The following is a 20,995-nucleotide window of genomic DNA, read 5'->3' as shown; positions in this document are numbered from 1 at the left end:
TGACATAAGTGAATTTGGGGAATCCGCTTGAGTGTGAATGGCTGGATCATATCAAGCAAAACAAAATCCCACTCATTTAATCAGACAAAAGTAGGCAGACTGATATTTGATTGGAATCAAGTGTGACCCCGAATCTTCCCATCTTAATAAGAAGAAAAGTTGGGTAAACTTAGTGGTGCATTAACTTCTTCGGAGTGCGAGATTTGTGAAAAGATGGCCAATGCTTATCCTAGATTGGTGTAGGTGTTACAATCTTTTTTATTTTTCTCCTTAAATAATGTGATCTCTACATTTTTAGTTACTAATAATGTCACGCCAGTCTTCTAGTTGAATCCCGACCGGTTACGTGGTTGGGTCAATTTTAAAGAGAGTTAAAAACTCTCTATAAATCTGAACCAGTAAACATCACTCGATCGGGATTCAGCTGGGAGACTGAGCGGCCATTACCATCACCGTTGCAATAAAAAATGAAGAAGGAAAAGGGGAAAGTTTTCTGGTTTTGTGGTGGTAGACATTGGAGAAAAAAAAAAGAAACTATAGGAAAATTCAGCCTTCCAAATCCAACCGTACTCACCTGTTAACATTGGGCTCTAAGAAGAAGCCCACGAAAGGGCCCATGTCCCAGGACCTCTATATATAAGTATATAGAACGCCTATAATGAACAAGTTGCTGTGGTGTAGTCGGTTATCACGTTAGTCTTACACACTAAAGGTCCCCAGTTCGAACCTGGGCAGCAACAGTTTTTTCTTTACGTTTTACATTTTGGTTGGTTCTCCATACATGGTACATACTTTAGGACAGAAGAATTCTCAATGATTTTATAGGAAGCTATTACAGCTAAACGTTGTCAAAATCATACTCCATGTAAATATTCCTGTGTGTTACCATAAAATGTACAATCTGCTATCCATAAACATTTGATTTTATTTCATATTGCACATCTCTCATAACAAAATGTCACTTAGTATGACGAAGAACAAGCAAACTCATAAAAGTAGTAATGAAAGTAAAAAAAAGACACGTAAACAAAATGTTGAAGTGGTTTGGTTGATATAACACGCTCCACAACCAACGATGGTGTAATGAATTTCACACTAAAATATTACAATGCTTTCTCAACGCTGTGAGTATTTGTAGCACTCAACCCCCTTGACTTCTCGTTGCAAACTCGAAAATGTGATTTATTTCTTTCATTGATGACAACCCCTAGTGGGATTAGGATAAAATAAGTCAAAATTTCATGTCAAGTTAAAGAATTTAGTACGCAAACTAGATCAGATATTAACCAGTTCAACAAAAAAAAAATACTCGTATAAGATATTAACCAATATTCAAGCATTTCCAAGGAAAAAAGACAAACAATATAATTTTCATCTAAAGCCAAGGAAAACTGTTTGTACATTTTGAATGATCTTTAACAAATCATTAGTTAAGATAAGATGTTAGTTATTTATTGGAGGTGAGTGTAGCAATGGTTGTGCCATGTATATTATATATATCACGGATAAGTCTAGTAGGATATGCCGTTCTTCGACCAAAAACCCTTAGGTGAGTGAGCAAGCAACAACAAAACAACCAAAAAAGAATGAAAGTGAATGTATGGGGGCCAAAATACGTCACCAGATGTGCCTCAGAAATCGACGATTAATGGGCCTACACAATTACCAAGTCCATGAATTAATTGGTCCAACCCATTTATCTTTGGGCACCCCAAAGCAACATTAAAACACACAACGGCATCCAGTCCTGGATAAAGAGGTTAGTCCTCACCTCCTCTGCAGACCTCCCTTTGTATATATATATGTTGGGGAGACGTTACCTTCATTCAAAATGACAATATTCCAGATATACCCGTTAGGGAGGTTACGGTATCCACATTTATGGTCTCAGCTCAATGCGTTACTGCAATCAACAGATAGGTCATCACCAGGTAACAGTCAACCCAACACGCTATAAAATGACTGAACGAAGAATGATACGGGAGATCTGGTTATTGACTAATACATCTAATTCTCGGACACCAACTGATAACTTATTTTCTCTCTCATATAATCTTGTTCTTTCACAGAGTTCCGATCTCTAAAACAATCATGCTTTCTTCCTCTCATCCAAGTACTATTACGATCTTACACCCGGGTGAAGGTCTTACTTCCGGTTAATGGCACAATCCCGGTGTCCCCCAAAGACCTCATCCAAGTCACGTGTGCTTCGTTTCTTGTCACATGTCGAGCCAAAAGACGTCGTCGATACGCATAAAATTATTGATAGGTGAAGGTCCGATTTTCGGTCAGCAGCCCGGTCTCCTTGACTTTTTGACCCGCGATTTCGGCCCCTAAGAGCAAACACAAAGGAGAAAGAAAAACAAAGAAAGATGGGAAGAAGCAGAAGCACAATGACGATTACTCTGATTAAATGGAATCATAGGAGAAATTTAATTAAATGTTTAAATAAACTGTAGTAAAATTCCCACATATTATTTGGATGGTTTGTTTTAATAGCTAAGTCGGAATTGATCTTAATGAAATCATACGGTTCCGATTTAAACAAGTAAAATTGGCCCCAAACCAAAAAATACCACCAAATTCAGAAGTACTAGGAAAGTGCATGTGACCATATTATTGGTAGAATTGTAGGTGGATGAATGAATAGCTAAAAACTGTATATAGATGACGTGATTGAGTTTTGACGGGTAAAGGCGGAAAGAGAGAGAGAAGTGACGGGCAGTGGGTAGAGAGGGGGGTTGAGTAAGAACTGAAGGGCAGAATTGAGTGATGGGAATCATCCGCGCGATAACTGCGGGAGCTTTTTCCGTGCACCCACCAACGTCCCTTCTTTCCCACCCACCCCCCACACACTGACCCAAATAATCTTCTTTCCGTATCAAATCCTTCTGTAGACTAGGTACTATTGAATTGATTGATAGAGAGAGAAAGATGATAGAGATCAGAGAGAGAGAAACAGAGTAACTACTAGCTACTTTCTTTTCCAAAGATATTCAACATTCATTCTACAGCTTCTATCTCTTAATCTAATACTATAATTAACATCCAAGGGGAAGCCTTTCTAACCAGGACAACCCAAGATTGAATAGTAGAATTCCAACTAGAAGAAACTAGATTGGAACCAGCTACAACAAATACTTCTCATATTATATCCCATCCGTAAACCAACTAGCCCTTCATTACTAGCCAAGAGCACACCCATATACTTATGAAACCAACTCTAAACACAATCTAGCAAACATGAAAATGAAACTTACTCCACTTGTTCTTTCAATTTTCATATTTTTAATCTATTCAACATTTACAAAACTAAGATGCTTCGTTTGCCACGAATTGAAGACTGGTACTTCTATGGTTTTCCGTTTCTGTCGCTACTTCCCGGTCCTCCAAGTGTTAAGACTACGTCCTTAAGATCACTTCTTATTGCCGAAGAACAGACCAAAGAGGGTGTGCCTTTGAACATTGTAGATGGTTGGGTTCTTCCTTGATGAAGTCTAGAATTCGGCATTACCAGTGGCATAGCTTGTTGGCTTGGTCTGGCATGAGTAGAAATGTGATCCGGATTTGAATATGGTTGTCGAATAGGAATGCAGCTTGTAAGAGCCGCTGAATTTGGAGGAAGCACGGATGCTCTTGGTAAAAACCCATTTCCCTGATTAAAAGACGAACTTCGTTCATAACAGTACTCAGAACACAAAAATTAAGGTTTTTGAAATGATCACTTACAGGAGAGAATAGAATTCCTCTGAAGATTCTCCCGTTGACATTTGCTGTCATCAACAACCCTGAATCAAATGCACCATCGACTTTACCTCGGACTTCAGCACCGATCTATACACAAAAGTCGTTTAAGAAACATTAATGATGGAAAATTATATGTAATAACGGCGTTTAAGTGAATATAATGAGCTGCCTAATATCTAACAAGTGATGTTTTACCAAAGACTGAATTGGTAAAGCTTCCATGGGCTTTTGCTCCGCCATTAAGAACGGTCCGTCCTGCCTTGCCATATTAATTTGAAGATACGGATCTGGTTTTGCCTGTCTCAGGTTTTCTCCACCCATGAAGTGAAAATCTTGCGGAGTTCTTCGGATTTTAGGATTTTGATCAGGGTGGTTATTTACTAGATTGATCGAATTGCTCTCATTTGAAGAGCGACAATGCTGCTTGAACAAGAATGATGGATGAGGAGAGACGGTTTGTTCAGCCATTGCGGTTGAAGTCTTTTTGATTGGGGTCTGTTCTTGATCAGATTGGGAAGGAGACGAGTGTTGTGACAGAGAAAGAGAGTGTTCTTCTTGTTCAGATTCAACCTCACATGCCTTTGCATCAGTCGTTCTTCTCTTTTTCGAACGCAAGTTCTCTGAAAAATTAAACCAAACACGATAAATTTCACATACTCTAATTAGAGTCCAAATGAGAATACTGAAACGTTGTAGATAGAACGTTTGATCAACCTGAACTGCGTAAAAGAGTCCGTGTAGGCTCTGGTTTGACAACTTTCTTGTTCGTCTCCCCGTAATTCTGAGAACCCAATTATGAACAAAATCTCAATTTTGATTTATTTACAAAAAATGGTATAAAAAATGTTATAACTTCGATCGAGTAAACATACCTGATTAGCCTCTACCCGGGAAAGTTTTCTTTTTTCTTGGTTCCAGTGGCTACCAAAAATTTTGCACAAGGATATATTGTAACGTCCATTCGGATGCTCATCTCCAAGCTGCAAGATGAGTGTCTCATTCAGTGGGCGCTCATCTTCTCCACACCTGCAGTTTAACCAGAAGGTAATTCGTTAGGGAATGAAACTTGACTAATAATCAATGTTCTCCAATCTTATGAAAATGTTTCATAAAGGAAAAACCGCATACTAACGTACCCGCCATAGATGGCAATGTCCGAGTTCGTAACAACGGCTGTATGAGAAAATCGACCTTGTGGTTGTTGGCCTCGTATCTCAAGTTGAGACCATGAGCAGGTACTAACATCAAGGACCCAAACGTCATTATAATAATGTTTATCGCCAACACCACCGATGACATAAATCTGCAAAGAATGGAGAAAACTAGTTAGCCTTCTTATTTCATTAGTTGGTTTTGAATTTATTATCGTGTTGTATCTACCTTGGTGCCAATGGTTACCGCTGCATGACCCGCTCTAACGCCTGGAGAAGATCCTTGAATTGCTAACTGTAACAAAACCAAACATAAAAAAATTAACCTAAATTAGAATTTGACAACTTTAATTTGTTCTGGATATTGCATACCTTTGACCAAGTTAGGGTACTCATATCAAGAACATCGACCTCGCCATGATATCGATCACCACAATCGCCACCGTAAACAAGAACCTTGTTATCGATTTCCACAGCTATATGACTATCCCTTGGGGCAGGAAGCTCGCCCTTCACCTTCGATGAATTCCATCTCATGGTTTTTAGGTCTAAAATATGCAAGTCATTCAAGTAATTTGCCTCTCCTTCTCCACTTCCCCCAAATATAACTAGTTTATCTTCGCCAACAATAGTGGCCGTATGACTTTCCCGCGGTGAAGGTGGAGTCCCTTCACAATTCGGTATGCTCCATTCCTTTGTTTTAAGATCCAAAATGTGAAGATCGTTTACCTTTTTAGATCCATTTGTACCCCCAAAAACTATCATCTTGTGCCCTACAAGAACGGCACTATGGCTGTCTCTAGTGCCCGGCCGTTTACCCGTAGTCGCAAGTGTGTTCCAAACCATTGTTTCAAGATCCAGCGTAAGGACATCGCTGAAATGCAACCCACCGCAACATCCCTAAAATAGAACAAACAAAAAAAAATTAGAAAATGCATATATACCTTACTTTTTTTTTTTTTGTTGAAGGTCATATATACCTTACTTGGTCACATAATAAATTTATTCTTCTTCAAATATACCTTCAGATCTTAATGAACATATTTTAAGTGTTTTTGCAACTGTGAAAGCATGATTCATAAGGGACTCTAGACCTCTAAGATGTAAAATACAATAATTAGAATGTGAAGCTTACTATGGTTGAGCAGTAACAAACTAGCAGACTTCAAGCAGAAATCTTATGTGGCTTGTTGTGATTCGTGTTTCCAATGATTTTGATTTACGGAACTACGAAACACGGCAAGTCACATATGATTTCTACATGCTCTCTCTTTGTCTCTCTCTCACAGACACACACAGGAAATAATGAAGCATTAATGAACTGCTTAAGAGAGATATAAACTAGCTAGTTCAACAGAGCTATATCACAAGAAGTTGCATATTTTTGTGTATTGACTAGATTTAAGATGTATTATTACAAAGGCCAAACAAAAAACAGCCAATGTAAGAGAAAAATGGGAGAAGATTAAATGGTTAACAGGACCCAAGTTGTAAACCCTAAACCAAATTCACTAATTCCATCACTTTTCATCATGTTTATGAGAAAACAAAATACAGCTACAGTACTGAAAACAGAAAATAATTGCAGGGAACATAAAACAGCCCATAAAAGAGAAAAGATGGGAGAAGATTTAAAAGGACAATAACTTGTAACCCTAAAACCAAATCCACTAATTTCATCACTATTCATCATGTATGAAAAACAGAAATCAATTGCAGGAAACATAATAACACATCTCAAAGAGGCTAAAACTAAAGAAAGTAGCAAAAGGAAGAAAAAATAAAGTCAAGAAATAGAAAAATTGTGAGTTAACCCTTTATACACAAAATCTTGTGCAAATAATAAACAAATATGAGAACAAAAACTGCATGAATTTAAAGTAGTGATGAGTTTTGTTTTCATTTATACATACCCCAAAAATATAAACAACTCCATTAGAGAAACAAGCTGAATGACCCCATCTTTCAGAAGGATTAAACCCTAAAACCTTTGGATACAACCACATTGCCTTCATCATAACAACTTCACCTCCCAATGACTTCATAATAATCTCATTTTCCTTTTCTCCCACTACCCAAACTTTAAATCAATTTCAATGCAAAAACCCTCCTCCCTTTGTAAAGAAGCTAGAGAGATAGAGAAGCTTTAAGTTAGAAAAGAAATAAGAAGTCTTCCATGGACAGGAAAAGATGGGTGCTTTCAGGTTCAAATTACTGTGTCAACCAACAAAGAAAACAGAATGGTGATGATAGAGATGGTGGAGTTTGTTGGAGGGTGAAAAGTGAAGGTTCAAAGAAACCTATTAAAATCTTCAACAAAAAAAAAAAGAAACCTATTAAAAGGGTAAAAATCTCAAATACCCAAACTTTAAAAAACATTAGTTAATTAATAAATAAATATAATAAAAGTACAGAGGTATATAGTTAGAAATATAATAAATAACTTGCAGATTATGAGAAGTGATGTAAAATCATAGGAGTTTGACTGTTAAGACTCCATATCTAGAGAGAGAAAGATGTGCATGGGAATGTGTGTAAGGCACCAAACATCTCATGTTTCTCTCTTTTACTCTAAATTGGGAAGTGTTGTTGTTACCTCGAAGTTAGATCCATTATTACATCTTCCTTAACAGTTCTGTAAAAATTGATTTTTTTAATGAAGAGAAATCAAACGGTGTTAACTGTAAGAAGACTATTTTACCCTTATGTTAGACTCATAACAATGTTTTGTCTGTTTGTATTTCTTTCTTGCTTTTTATTAACATTTCCAACTGAAAATGATGGTAGGAGGAGCATTGGGTTGTGGGGAATGATGGGAAGTGTTTTAGAGAGAGAGAGAAAGTGAGGAGGACTAGTTTTTCTTTCTTTAGTGTATGATTTAGGGTTTTGAATTTAAATCTTGGGATTGATGGATGGGAAGTTCTTTGCTTACTCCACTCTCTCTTACCCTTTCTTTCAAGTTTGTCAATTCAATTCTCAAGGTGGGTTTTTATTGATGTGAATCTAGAAACCTCTTCTCAATGTGATTTTGGGAAGTGTGGGATACTAGGGGTTTTTTATTTGTTTTAGGAGTTTGGGGAATCGAAACCCCTGTGTTGCTTCTCTCAAAATTTGGAGGATTGGAAATACTTTTTCGGGTTAGTTTGATTGTGGCCCTAGTTCAAAAAAAAAAAAAAATTTGATTGTGGCCCCTCCATACTGTGATTGGTTTTAAGAAAAGCCCTAATATTATAACTAGCTTCCCAAATAACACTTAAACTAAGACCATTAACAACTTTGGACCAAATTTACAGGGAGTTTTTGTTAAATTTCTCTGTTCGTTACCTATCTTTCACAACAATTCGACTCCCATTTCCTTTCCCTCTCCAAAATTTGATCTTAGAATGATTGGTGGACAGACAGAGGTTGCTCAACGATATGCTGCCAAGTCGCCCTTTTCCTTTCTTTATCTTCTTCTTCACTCATTTTACTTTGAGAGATGCTAGAATCACAAAAAATTTTGACAAAAAAAAGTTCCCAGCTGATGTGGCGGTTGTGATTTTCATCTCTCAACGGCTTAGATTTGGTCAAAGTTTGAAATCACACCTGCCACATCAGCTGGGAACCTTTTTTTGTCAAAATCTTTTGTAACTTTATCATTTCCCTTTTTCTTTTCCCTTTGTCCGTGATCTTTTTTGTACGTGTAGGAGGGTTTCTTATTTGTTGTATCCAAAATCTTTACAGTTTTCGCTCTTGCTTCTAATTAGGTTATTAAAGAATGTCTTCTCATCCTCATAATGAACAATTCCAGCATAAGACAAATACTTTTCTATAAAGTAACTCGTAGATGAACACGGCCCATGAATTTTTATTCCAATGAGATTTCCCCTCAAAGAGATGGCAATGTGGAATGAAAACGTTGAGAGTGGGAGAGATCACCACAATTGTGGGAGAATGGAAATGTGGAATTGACCACCAATTAGAGACGGGAAAGGGTCTGGACGGGCAGTTCGTGGACAACTACTCATCCGGTCCGGGCGGAACGGACGCAACTCAAACTTGTCCATTCGGACAACTAAACAAAACGGACGGGCATTTCGGTTTTTCTCTGTAAAAATGTTCGTCCGCGTCTGTTTTTTTAGCCAGACATCGTTTGGGCGGGCACCGGGTTTACATCGTAATTTGTTAAAAATAAAAGTCACCAAATTCATTAACTTAGTGAACAATAACAACAAAATTAACACCGAGATAAAGAATCGTCAATTAGAAAGAAGTTTCTCAAAGAAAAAATTAAAAGAGAGGGAAGCATCGATTATGATTAAGGGTTAGAATTTCGTCATTGAGAACCAGAAGAGACATGAGTAGAAGAAAGTCGGAGAGAAGATGAAAGAAAAGTGTTGGACTTCTTTTGATTTCGAGGGTTATACGGTTCATATTTATTATGGGTGGGTATTACGAACGGGTAAATTGGACAACCTAAACGAGCGGACTCGGGAGGTACACCGGTTAGGCCCCCTTGCCAGCATTCGTCCATTAAACATCTATCGGTCGGCGGATTTTGACCGACTCGGTCACCGGGCGTCTACAGACCCTTCGAACATAGGTCATGGACCAAAATCTCACCCCTACCATCAGTTAGTCTAAAGTGTGCATCGTTGCTCTCTTTCCCCTCCCCGACCCTCTTTATCTTTATCGGATTACAAATAGAAGACAAAATTATTTTTCCTCCTTGGACCAACCTATTTAGTAATTACATACATATAACACTAATACTAATAGATACCCCGGTGATCGAATTTAGAATGCCCATACATATTTTAGTAAGGGTAATACATTATAACTTTTTTTTTGTTGAACTGGTAATACATTATAACTTAATCAAAATTAATTTTAAATGCCTTTAAGAAAATTTAGTAATGTTGGTTGATTTTACATCATTCGTACGTGGGAGACTCTTGAATAACTATAAGACCCACGACGGAAAAATTGAAATGCTAGCAGAGGCGGAGCCAGGAATTGTAGTATGGCCGGGCTGAAAATTGTAATAAAAATTTTAGTTTTTTTTTTAGTTTACCCCCTCAGTACTAAGTGAGCATTTCTAATCCTTCACATTATGTAAACCAAAGATTTTTTTTGAGCTTACCCCCTTAATACAAAGATTTTCTTTTTTTAATTTTGATACAAGAAAAGAAGTAAAACAAATATGTATCAAGCTTTTAACGATCTCTATTTTAATATAATACACTCAATTTTAGTATAATAACACTTTTGTAGGTTTGATTTATATGAAAAGAAGAATTAGCTAAGAAGATGATTTTATAGAAATGGGATTTCAAAACCAAACACACCCTTGTTTTGAGTATTTTGGCTAGAAAACGAGAAAAAAAAAGAGAAAGCTTTTAACAAAGTTCGAACACATGACCACAACATGTGGTTGGAGAGCACTTAACCATTCGGGCTAGAAGATTTCAGTGATTATGCTATAGGCTCCCTTCTAAATAATGGTGGACTAACCCGGGCTTTGGTGATTATGTTGTAGACTTCCTTCTAAATAACGGTGGGTTTACCCGGGTTAGCCCACCAATAGCTCCGCCCATGAATGCTAGGGTTGAATTGTTTCATGACTTTCGAGACTCTTGAATCGCTTCATGATTCTCCAGTAGCATCTTTCCCTGGAAATTAAAATGGTAACATATAATTCTTCACCACTCGTGGACTAACTACCTAAACATTGACCCGTGACTTAGATCGTTGGATGTTAGCGCAAATCTCAAGAATCGCGTTGGTCTAAAACACGTATAATTCTCAAATCATTCAAACTAACATTAATTAATAATAATTTTGAGAATAAATTCATTTTGAGTTTGACGAAGACATAAATTTGAGAGGTGCGTAGGGGATACGGGACGTCGAGAACAAGATCTAGATAGATGAATTCATTTCTAGACAGAGAGAGAGAACAGTGTTTAATGAATTTAGTAAGAGGAGGGTAGTATTAATTGGTTTTTGATAGATTGGATGTTTGGGAAGTTGAGATATTTGGCGGTAGTGCAGTGTCCCAAGTGAATTTTGAGACAAGAGAAAGATTGATTGAGAGAGGAAGTGAGAGATAGCTAATTGTGAGATACTAGTATAATTTTGCTATTGACTTTCATATTTTGAAAACTAAAAAAATCTTGATTTCAAACACATTTCCTTAATTACCTTTTTGTTCATAAATATTCTACTTATTCATTATAATACAACTATACAAGTATAATGAGTTCAATGATCTAATGTGCCTATACCCCAATCCTTGTATGTTTTAAAGGTTATGAGATTTTCCGGTAAGAAATTGAAAACACAAATTTACCTAAAGTTTTTAAGGCACTATGTAAATAGTTGTTCTTCAGATCTTTTTCATCATCAATTACTACTTTGTTAGTTTATATGACCAAAGAAGATAGATGAGCCATGATAAATGCGTGTATTTCAGTCTCAAACTTTGTTCTTTGTTTTTGTTTTTGTTTTTTTTTGAGAATTCGACTAAGATTTACGTTAGTCGTTACAAGGTATTGATGCATCATGAAGATGTTATAAGCACGATAACCGCGTAATTTAAACTAAGAATGAAAGAGGCCCAAAGTCCGACAACAAAGAAACTTAAAACCCGACAAATTATTACATTATTTATACCCTAAATTACATAGGATAAATCTTGATGACAACTGCTTCGATCGAAACTCTATCCCACGACCTCATTGGCTTAATAGGGGTGTCCAACCGTTACACCAAAGGGTGGTGGGCTTTGTAATCTGTGGAGCATCTGTGGTAAACAAAATAACTAAATTTTTCAAGGCGTGGAGACAACCACGATCAATTGGTCTATTGGTTTAGTTATGTTTCATCATATGAGGCTCTTTATTTTCGTAATATTAACTGAGATTTTTTTTTTGTTGAAAGGTTAACTGAGATTTGTTTGATACCAAATAAGAAATTATACTAGTTCAACAACAAAAAAAAAAAAAACTATACTGAGGAATATGCAATACTTTTTCTCCCTCCCTTATCTTCATTCCTGTCATTTTTTTGACTTTTTTGTCTTTTAAATTAAAAATAACATCAAGATTAATATGACTAATAGTTCATAAAAAAAAGATTAATATGACTAAATTTATAAACGACTAAGGTAGATGTAGTTGTAGCTCCACTGTCTATTTAGAGTTATATGTTACCGCTACCGCATGTCTTAGAGTTCTTTCTTTTATTTATGCCATTATCAATATTTAATAATACTTCATTTCATTGTCATTCCATTCATGATGTAATTAATGAATTATTGAAAATAGTTCGCAATGAACTCAAGTATTATCATCTTAAGTGTACGCCCGGCGTTAGGATGACACAGTTGGATTACAATGACATATTGTTTAAGGGTCTTATTACTATATGCCCTAAAAGTACATGATAAGTTTTCAACCCTTTTCGATTTCAACAAACTAGAGTTATAACTCTCTATTTTTGTGGAGAGTTGTTATAACTCTTTAATGGAGCTCGTAAAATCCAATCCTTCTCTTCCGTAGTCACCAAATCCAAAACAAGTTTGTCAAATGGCATTCCAACCTCCTCTCTCAAGTTGCCGCCCTATTGTTCTTGCTACGATAGCTGCGGTCGTTCCCCGATACCAAATGCAATGCTTCACTCTCCCCAAAAACGTAAGTAATCACATTGAGACAATTCAACGGTCTTTTTTTGTGGGAAAATTCAAAACCATTAAATGCTCTTCGATCTGTTTCCCAAAGAAGTTAGGGGGACTTGGGTTTCGCCTCCGGAGATTGACAACCAGGCTTTCTTAATTAAACTAGCGTGGCGCCTGCTTAACTGAATGTGACGTTATGTGGGTCAAAATTCTTAAAGCAAAATACTTCCCGAACTTGCCCATGCCCGCCTCCTAAACAAAACCACTCCTACATCTACAAAAGTATCCACAAAAACGTAGACAACATTAATAATTTGATCTTCTGGGAGGTACATAAAGAAACCCATATCCATATTTGGACTGAATATTGGATCTCAGGGCATCCTCCACCCCTCTACAACCACACCAACTCTAACCTCACCTGGGTCGAGCAATTCATTCATAACAACCGTTGGGAGGAAACAACTATCACTACTATTTTCAACCCTAATATATGTAATATCATTCATGCTTTAGAATTGCAGGAACAGAAAAATGTCACCATCAGATGGTCGTTAACGAAATCGAGAAAATTCACAATTAGCTCTATGTACGAACATATCAGAGAAAATCATATACATTCTTCTAGACCTGAAACATACTGGCACTATATATGGAGCATCCATACTATACCGCGAATAAAACTATTTCTGTGGAAATGTTGCACTAATAACGTACCAGTCAAAAATGAAAATTGAGAAACATGTCGGACAAAATTATAACTGTGATTATTGCAATCAAATAGAAACTATGATAACATGCTTTATTTCACTGCTCCTATGTGAAACTTGTATGGTTTTATTTTTCAGTATGCACAGACCAAATTAACACAGTGAAAGAATGGATGTTACCTTGGCAAGAACTGGAATCAACTCAGGTAACTCTCCTTGCTAAAATTCTTTGGTTTATATGAAAAGCCAGGTGCGACCTCTACTTTCATCCCCCATACAGACTCCACAACAAACAATACGAACATACACAATATGCAAATGGGCCCTTAATAATGCAGCAAAGACAGACAAAACAAAAGTACAACAGAATGGGCGCCCCAAGATACTTACATCAAAATTAACACTGACGCATCATTTACAAAGGTAGAGGAAACCGCAGGCATTGGAACTATCGTATATAACTCAGAAAGCCAATTTTTCATCGCAATAGCAGAAACAAATCAAGGAAGGAATGCGGAAAAATGCGAGGCCAGAGCAATTCTTCGCAGTATTACATGGGCAACGACAAATAAAGTAGAATATCTGAATATCGAAAATGACAATAAAAATATTATCGATCATCTTCAAAATAATCAAAAGGACGTTCAATGGCAATTGATGATGCTCATAACAAAGATCCGACAACAAGAAACAAGATTTAAAGATATTCGTTACACACATATACCACGTAAGGGCAATTCCAAAGCGGACAAGATATCAAACTGGACACAACGGCAGAATAAATTCAGGAAGTGGACTACCTACCCTGCTTTCCTTCAGTGATTGTACTGTGTGTAGTGTTTTTTTTGTTCTTATTTTCCTTTCGTCAACAACAAAAAAAGAGTTATAACTCTCTTCCTTTATCATATATTTTCAAATTTTAAAATGGAAAATAATTTAATTTTAATTATGTTCCATCAACACATTTCACAGATAAACCTTTCCTTTAAGGGGTGATCATTGAAATTTTGTATGAATGTCTTAGATTATGTTAACAAGCAATTGGACCACATACCTAATTTTAAACTTCGTAAGTTTTTTTTTTGAAGAATTAAACTTTGTAAGTTTAAAAGAGAAGTTATATTCTCTTTTGGTTAAAACCCTAGTTTATAAATACAATTTGTTCGATTAAAGATCTAGTATTTTTTCCAAAGCTGCTGTAAGATGTTACAAAACTATTATAAGGTATCTTAAAGTTGTCGCAAGGTGTTGCAAAGCTTTCACAAATCTTGTAAATCTGTCGAAAGTTGCTGCAAATTTAAAAAGGACAGTGAACGGAAGACTAAAAAAATTGACTGATTTTTTTTCCACCAAAATAAAAAATTTATTTAGAGTCTTGACTAAATATCCCTTATACTAATCAGTCTATGTATATCTAAACTAGTCCAAATTATTATGAATAGTTAAACTTATTTACAATGGAGGACTCTAACTAATCCAGATTATTGTGAGTAGTTAAAGTTATTTATCCAAGGAGGACTTCGAGAAAGGATCTGCCTTAATAAACTAGTCCTCCATCCATTTGGGTCCTCTGAAAACTCTAAAGTGAAAAATACTTATGTTGACAACGTGTAAGCACCCAAATGGATGCAGGTATTGCACAATTAACATATGCATTTAAAATCAAGTTACTACAAATTACAATCCCCAACAAGCAAACAACAAATTATAAAAACCCTAATCAGAAAGATTTCAATCAGACCTTAAAATAGTAAATTAACATACTTGACTGTCCCAAAAATACCCTAAAACTGGAGCGGGGCGCATGCGTTGGTCTTCTAACCCATCTTTGACTAAATATAATTTCTGTGTTCATAGCCTTGGCCCTTGTGTACATGATAACATGTATGGATATTGTATTCTATAATGGCTTTTGGTGTACAAAATTACATCAAAATTCATGGGGTAATGTATTTCTTATTCTACGTGTTTCTACTATTGTTGGTAATTAATAGTTTGCATATATTCTTCAAAAGAAAAAAAAAAGTAATTTGCATAGAAAACTAATATTCACGTACGAATTATATTCATGACAAAACAATATTAGTATATGGTAAGATATTGCTATATATACCAGAGATAGCAGTGTACAATTTCTAGAAATTACTTTTCTTCCTTGACAAACATATTCTTAATGTTATTAACTATAATTAACCTTCAAACTCACCACATGAAACATATGTGCCAAATAATATTGTATGTGCATACTTGTTTGTTTAGGGCTATACTCTAAAACTAATGGGTCTGAAGACATTTTTTCACCGCAGTTACATGTCGGATACATCTTTTGATCTACATACGACTGTATAATGTGATTATTAAAAAAAGAAGTGCTAGAATCACAAAAGATTTTGACAAAAGAAGTTACCTAACTGATGTGGTGGTTGTGATATTCATCTCTCAACGGTCCAGATTTAGTCAAACTTTCAAACCACGACTGCCATATCAGCTGGGTAACTTATTTTGTCAAAATCTTTTGTGATTTTAAAATTTTCGTACTAAAACTAGCTTATCTCTTATGACACATGTGATTTTTTGTTTATATGATATCCACAAGACTATCAACAAAAAACTTCATTTGAACATTTTATATCGATAAAACAATCACATTTCTCATTGTGAAATCAGTCAATATGTTAGTGTGGTTGGTAGATTTTCAACAAAAATAAATAAATTTGATTGGTAAGTCAAGCAAAAACAAACACGATAAACTAATATTTGTCTCGCTACTTGGTAGTTGAAAGCTTCACCAAGTAACAACCTCTCGTGTTCATCAAAAAAAAAAAAAAGTAACAACCTCTCGATCCCTTAATAAACTAGGGAGAAAATTATATTGTATATACTAGAAAGAAAATTACTAGTAATACAAATGCATTTAGTTTTAATCGACATTAATTCCCAAAAAAAGAAGTTGTAATCGTAATTTTTGTTCTCTTTTGATTAAGACTAAATAGCCAGATGATCATTAGTGAAAAACTGAACAACACAACCGTCTATCATTTGAATCCCTAAATAACCGACTAATCCTTCTAAAATTTGGGAGTCGATTAATCCCTCTAAACATCTAATTACTAGCAATCAATCTGTCTCTCAGGTTTTGACAGAGTGAAACTCGAAGAAAGTAATGGATATGAAATCTTTCATCCGTATGTGGATACCTCCTGTCATTGTATGGGCCACTTAGTTAGAGCGAAACAACCAATTAATGGAGAAAGATTATGATAAAGAAGTTTCCATGGAGAATATAATCACACAGAGTGAAAAGCTTTATACATTATTGGGTTTGTGATTAAGAATGGAGTAGTACAACTCCATTTAGCCTTGATATTAAGAGTTGGGATGTCTTGAACAAACTTTAGGCCTAATGTAATTTTCCTTAACTTGTAGTTGTGTTGGGGTCTTGGTTGGTTAACAATCTTGATTTGCACCATGATTCTGTTTTTGTTCAAAAAAAGAGACTCCCAAAATAAAAAGTCTAATATAAACCTACTAAGGGAGTTTAACATTTACTAGATTAGATTTTTTTTGGCGGTATGATAACCATTTAGTACAAGTAAGAGTGATGACTGCTCAACAAAAAAATGAAGAAAAAAAAATAATTTTTGAGTTTATAGACCAAAAATAGGGTCCTAATAGGAGATATAATCCTCTATAATCCTAAAAAGGATTTCAAAACCTAAATAATAATTTAAATGGATATCTAGTCCTTTTGGTCTCATCTAGAGAGAAAACACAAATCCATATAATACATATTAAATATTTAATGTCTATATTAACCTTCTTTAATATCAAAACGTGATTTACATTCTAAACTATTAAAGATATTTTTTCCATTTTTATCTCAACTTTCTCTCTCCAATCACGTTTGAATTGTAACTAACTACTATGTTGATAATATTCCGTAACTGAAATCCGGTAACTTTCCATCTCTCTCTCTCTAAAACCGAAATCTTCATTAAACATAAATTAAACTCACCACCAGCTGTTAAAAATTTCATTGTTTAATATTCAATCAAGAGCTTTCATCAAAACCTCCATTGTTATTTAGGTTTTATACTGTTTATCTCTTTATTCTAGCCATTGTTATTCAGGTTTAAAATCTTATCTTTATTGCTTTATAGGTTAAAGATTCATATAGAATCGTTGAAAACATCAAATCTTGATTTAGGTCTTTCTTTTCTTGTTTTCCATTTCAATAACTTTGAATCTGTTTTGCTGTAATCTTAACTACCTTCGAATGGAAGATTTATATTTTCTCTCTCTAAAACTTTCATAATTCTTTAAGATCTTTGATGTTTATTTCTTATTTAATGATTTGTTCAATGTTAGTATGTTATTTCTCCTTCCAATGTTCATTGTATATTTCTTCAGATCTACGTTAAATCCTCTTCTTTTTTTGTTTTTTTTGCAGATTAGAATCATCTGTCCGTACAGTTCTTGATCTTTGTGATTATCCACACTAATTCCTATAACAGAATATAAAGTACAGGTACTTTACGATAACTTTCCATGTTTTCTGATAAAATTTGCTAATAATATCTTGATGTTTATCCTTTTTTATTCTTGTAACAGAATAAAAATTACAGTTACGTTACGATAAATTACCATACTTTCTGATTTTGCATACATTTCACGTAAGATGATAGTATTAATGATCAAAGGTTCGTAAAGTATGAAAAATTTATCCAACATTGCACGTCCTTTTTTTACCAGAACAGTGGCCATGACAAGCATATAAAACTTCTCTTAACCTAATAAACAATTGTACTTTTCCATACATTATACATAATTTATTGATCTGTACCTGTTATTTATGATCCATCTCATTTGTTTTTTATTAAACTAGGCATGACCCGTGCCTCCGGCACGAACTATTTTGTAAAACACTTTATGCATAGGATGATTGCAGAAGAAGATAATAATTTAAGATTTCTTAAAGTGATTTGGTATTTGTTAAGTCTATTTTTAATTCTAAGGAGATTCCTAACCTTGGTAATTCTCTGTTTGCATGGTGGATGTTGAACCACCTTAATAGTTTATGCCAAACGTATTCAGGTTCTTATTTTTTAGAAAATAGAAAGAATTAATCAAAAATCAAAAAATGCATCCGATTATATTTTTGTAACAAAGGAATTTGAATTCTTTCTAAACTACTTTCGATTATTTCAAAGTATTATCATTATTTTTTCAATATTATATATGTCAACTATAATCTAACTAAAATTTTACAATTCTTCCAGATTTTTGTATCACCACTAACCAAATTATAAGGAAAAAATATCGTATAAACTTTACATTTTTTCATTGATATATAAACATTCATGCAAATCAACATTTTATGCACGAACCAATTTGATTTTCCGTCGTAGTTTGATTTCTGTGAGATACAACGATTATAGTGCTTGAAAACTGAATTTCTAAATTTGTAGTGTTTAATAAAATGTTTGACTGGTTTTATTTCTTTTGGCGGAGTGCTATCATGTCTACTTGTTGTTTTATACTGGTGCCATATTATGTTTTAACCTGCAAGACAAAATGATAAACATTGGAGAAACTTTAGCATTTGGGGCCACACATTTGAGATAATTTTACAACATAGGAAATGAAATATCAATTACATATGTTGGCAAATCATAATGAAGATTCAAAGAGTGATGTTGTCTTTATTTTGATCCGGTGGTTGTTGAGATTGCTAATTCATGCACCAGTCGATTTTTAAAGGAACTTTTACAAGAAACACATCGGAATGCCACTCAATTTTTTTAAAAGTATTTTACACGAAAACCATTTCCACGCAAAGAACGACATAATTCACAATTATAAGCTTCTAAATTACATATGTATTGACATATTAATAGAGTTGATTTCAAAATTCTATTCATCATAACCATGAAGATTAAGTTAGTACTTTTAAATTACCATCACGATCCTGCAAGCATCCTAGGCATGAAAGAAAAAAATTTCATCGAAGTCCTTGCTCCTCTTTGTTACAATTAAACTATTAGTTGTGTTTCGCTCCAACTTTTTAAGAAGTTCAGTATTTCTTAATTCATCATCAATCTGAAAAAACTTTTTTCATAAAATGCTAAATCCAAATAGAAAAATGAGACTATACCAAGAACTCAATCTCCATAACCCATAAGAAAATGAATTCGAAACTGAAAAACAAATTAGAAACAATTTTATACCTTCTTCACTTTTCTTCCTGGCAAATTGAGCTTCTGCTTCGTACCAGGATCATGTTGTGTATCAACCTGATATTGACAACTATTATAGAAACTATACCAGTACTTTCTATTATTCGCAAAAAAACACAGCTACTATAGATATGGAAATTTAAATAACACGGATCACCTATTTTGAATGAGGTTGCTGCAAAAAAAATCTCACCTAGCTATTGTTCAACAACTCTTTTATACAATGTATCAAACACTGCATGTGTTGTAGTTGAGATCGAATAAAGATTTTATAGAGAAGTATAGCAGCCAAAAGTCTAAAACAATCCATTGATATATGAACATTAAGGAGGATGGAGAAAAAAAAAAGGTAGGAGAGGGAGGTTATCGGGGATAGTTGTTGCATGAACTTTTTGATTCATTGAATTAGATGAATTGAACTATTGGAGGAGTAGAGGAGGTTTAAAAACCATTAGAATTCACTTATGGGGGTTTACAGAGAAGTGGTTGGAATTCCATTATCTTAAATGGGCTATGGAATGGCATTAGTTGGGATGGTTACTGAGCACCATTAGTTCTAAGCACCTATGGATGGTTAAATACAATGTGAAGTTTGAAGGGAAAGTACAAGGTGTCATCTTTCAATCTAGTTGGCAATTTTTCTCTTTTTTTGATCCTAGTCAGCTTGTCCTAGTCACAACTTTTGTGTTTTGTTATATAGATGTTTCATTATTAATGTATGTAAATTTGATTATAATTTTTTTTAACTAATACATATGTAGTAAACCAGCACTGATGGAATTTCTTACAGAATCATCACATAAACTATAGAAGTATAAATTACGATGAAGAAGATTGTTTCTATGATCCTGTTTGGACAACGGAGTCTTACGTGAAGACTTACAAGGAACATATAAACCCTGCCCCTAACTTCGATGAACCATGTACGTTTAATGAAGAGTCAAAAACACTACCATGTTTGATTCGCCGTAAACCTGGAAGACCAAAGACAGTAAGGATCGAGAGCTCGGGCAACATTTTGACGGAGTTTGTTTTTAAGTTACCTAGTCTACTATGTTCTTTTCATTTACAATAAAACACAGATTATTGTTCAATAAAATTTCCTTTCAGTCGTACAAAGGTTGTGTTATTTACTATACAGTATACATAATTTATGATAAATCACATGCTTTATAACAAAAAACACGATTTCAGATTTACATTTCCTAACAAGTTACTATAATTTATGGTACATAATGGATAATCTAAGTATTCAATGGTACATAATGGATTCAATGGTACATTTCCTAACATGACATAAAAAACAAGTAATTTATGTCAGAAAATAATCTAAGTATTCAATGGTACATAATGGATGACACACACGCATATGATAAATTACGTTGTATACATGACAAATGATGGTTTCCTCGTCATAAATAACACATAATTTACGAACTTGTTTCATAATTTGTATTCGATGTGTGTTTATGTATGAGTAAAAAATGAAAGTTA

The 20,995-nt window shown here is 34.5% G+C and overlaps 1 protein-coding gene, 1 long non-coding RNA gene and 1 other non-coding gene across 3 annotated transcripts; 1 reads left to right on the top strand and 2 right to left on the bottom strand.

The window, feature by feature from the left end:
* Positions 1-666: 666 nt before the first annotated feature.
* TRNAV-UAC (transfer RNA valine (anticodon UAC)) lies at positions 667-740 on the top strand. Its single transcript has one exon. It is a non-coding gene; the product is annotated as a tRNA-Val (tRNA).
* Positions 741-2,951: 2,211 nt separating this feature from the next.
* LOC147569159 (uncharacterized) lies at positions 2,952-7,937 on the bottom strand. The gene is made up of 9 exons (XM_086655600.1): positions 6,812-7,937; positions 5,271-5,798; positions 5,128-5,193; positions 4,884-5,050; positions 4,620-4,773; positions 4,462-4,528; positions 3,943-4,367; positions 3,730-3,834; positions 2,952-3,655 (listed from the first exon to the last, which is right to left on the bottom strand). Exons 1-9 carry the CDS (start codon positions 6,941-6,943, stop codon positions 3,353-3,355), a joined length of 1,947 nt encoding a protein of 648 aa, XP_086511726.1. The 5' UTR covers positions 6,944-7,937; the 3' UTR covers positions 2,952-3,352.
* A 10,773-nt stretch (positions 7,938-18,710) lies between these two features.
* LOC147569158 (uncharacterized) lies at positions 18,711-19,629 on the bottom strand. Its single transcript, XR_015238586.1, has 3 exons — positions 19,493-19,629; positions 19,224-19,364; positions 18,711-18,827 (listed from the first exon to the last, which is right to left on the bottom strand). It is a non-coding gene; the product is annotated as an uncharacterized LOC147569158 (long non-coding RNA).
* Between the last annotated feature and the right edge of the window lie 1,366 nt (positions 19,630-20,995).

This window comes from Eschscholzia californica, unplaced genomic scaffold (genome assembly GCF_041429995.1).
Source record: "Eschscholzia californica isolate CP2 unplaced genomic scaffold, dmEscCali1.0.p SCAF_1, whole genome shotgun sequence".
In the NCBI taxonomy this organism is placed as follows: domain Eukaryota; kingdom Viridiplantae; phylum Streptophyta; class Magnoliopsida; order Ranunculales; family Papaveraceae; genus Eschscholzia; species Eschscholzia californica.
This window is presented reverse-complemented; position numbering and strand designations above follow the sequence as displayed.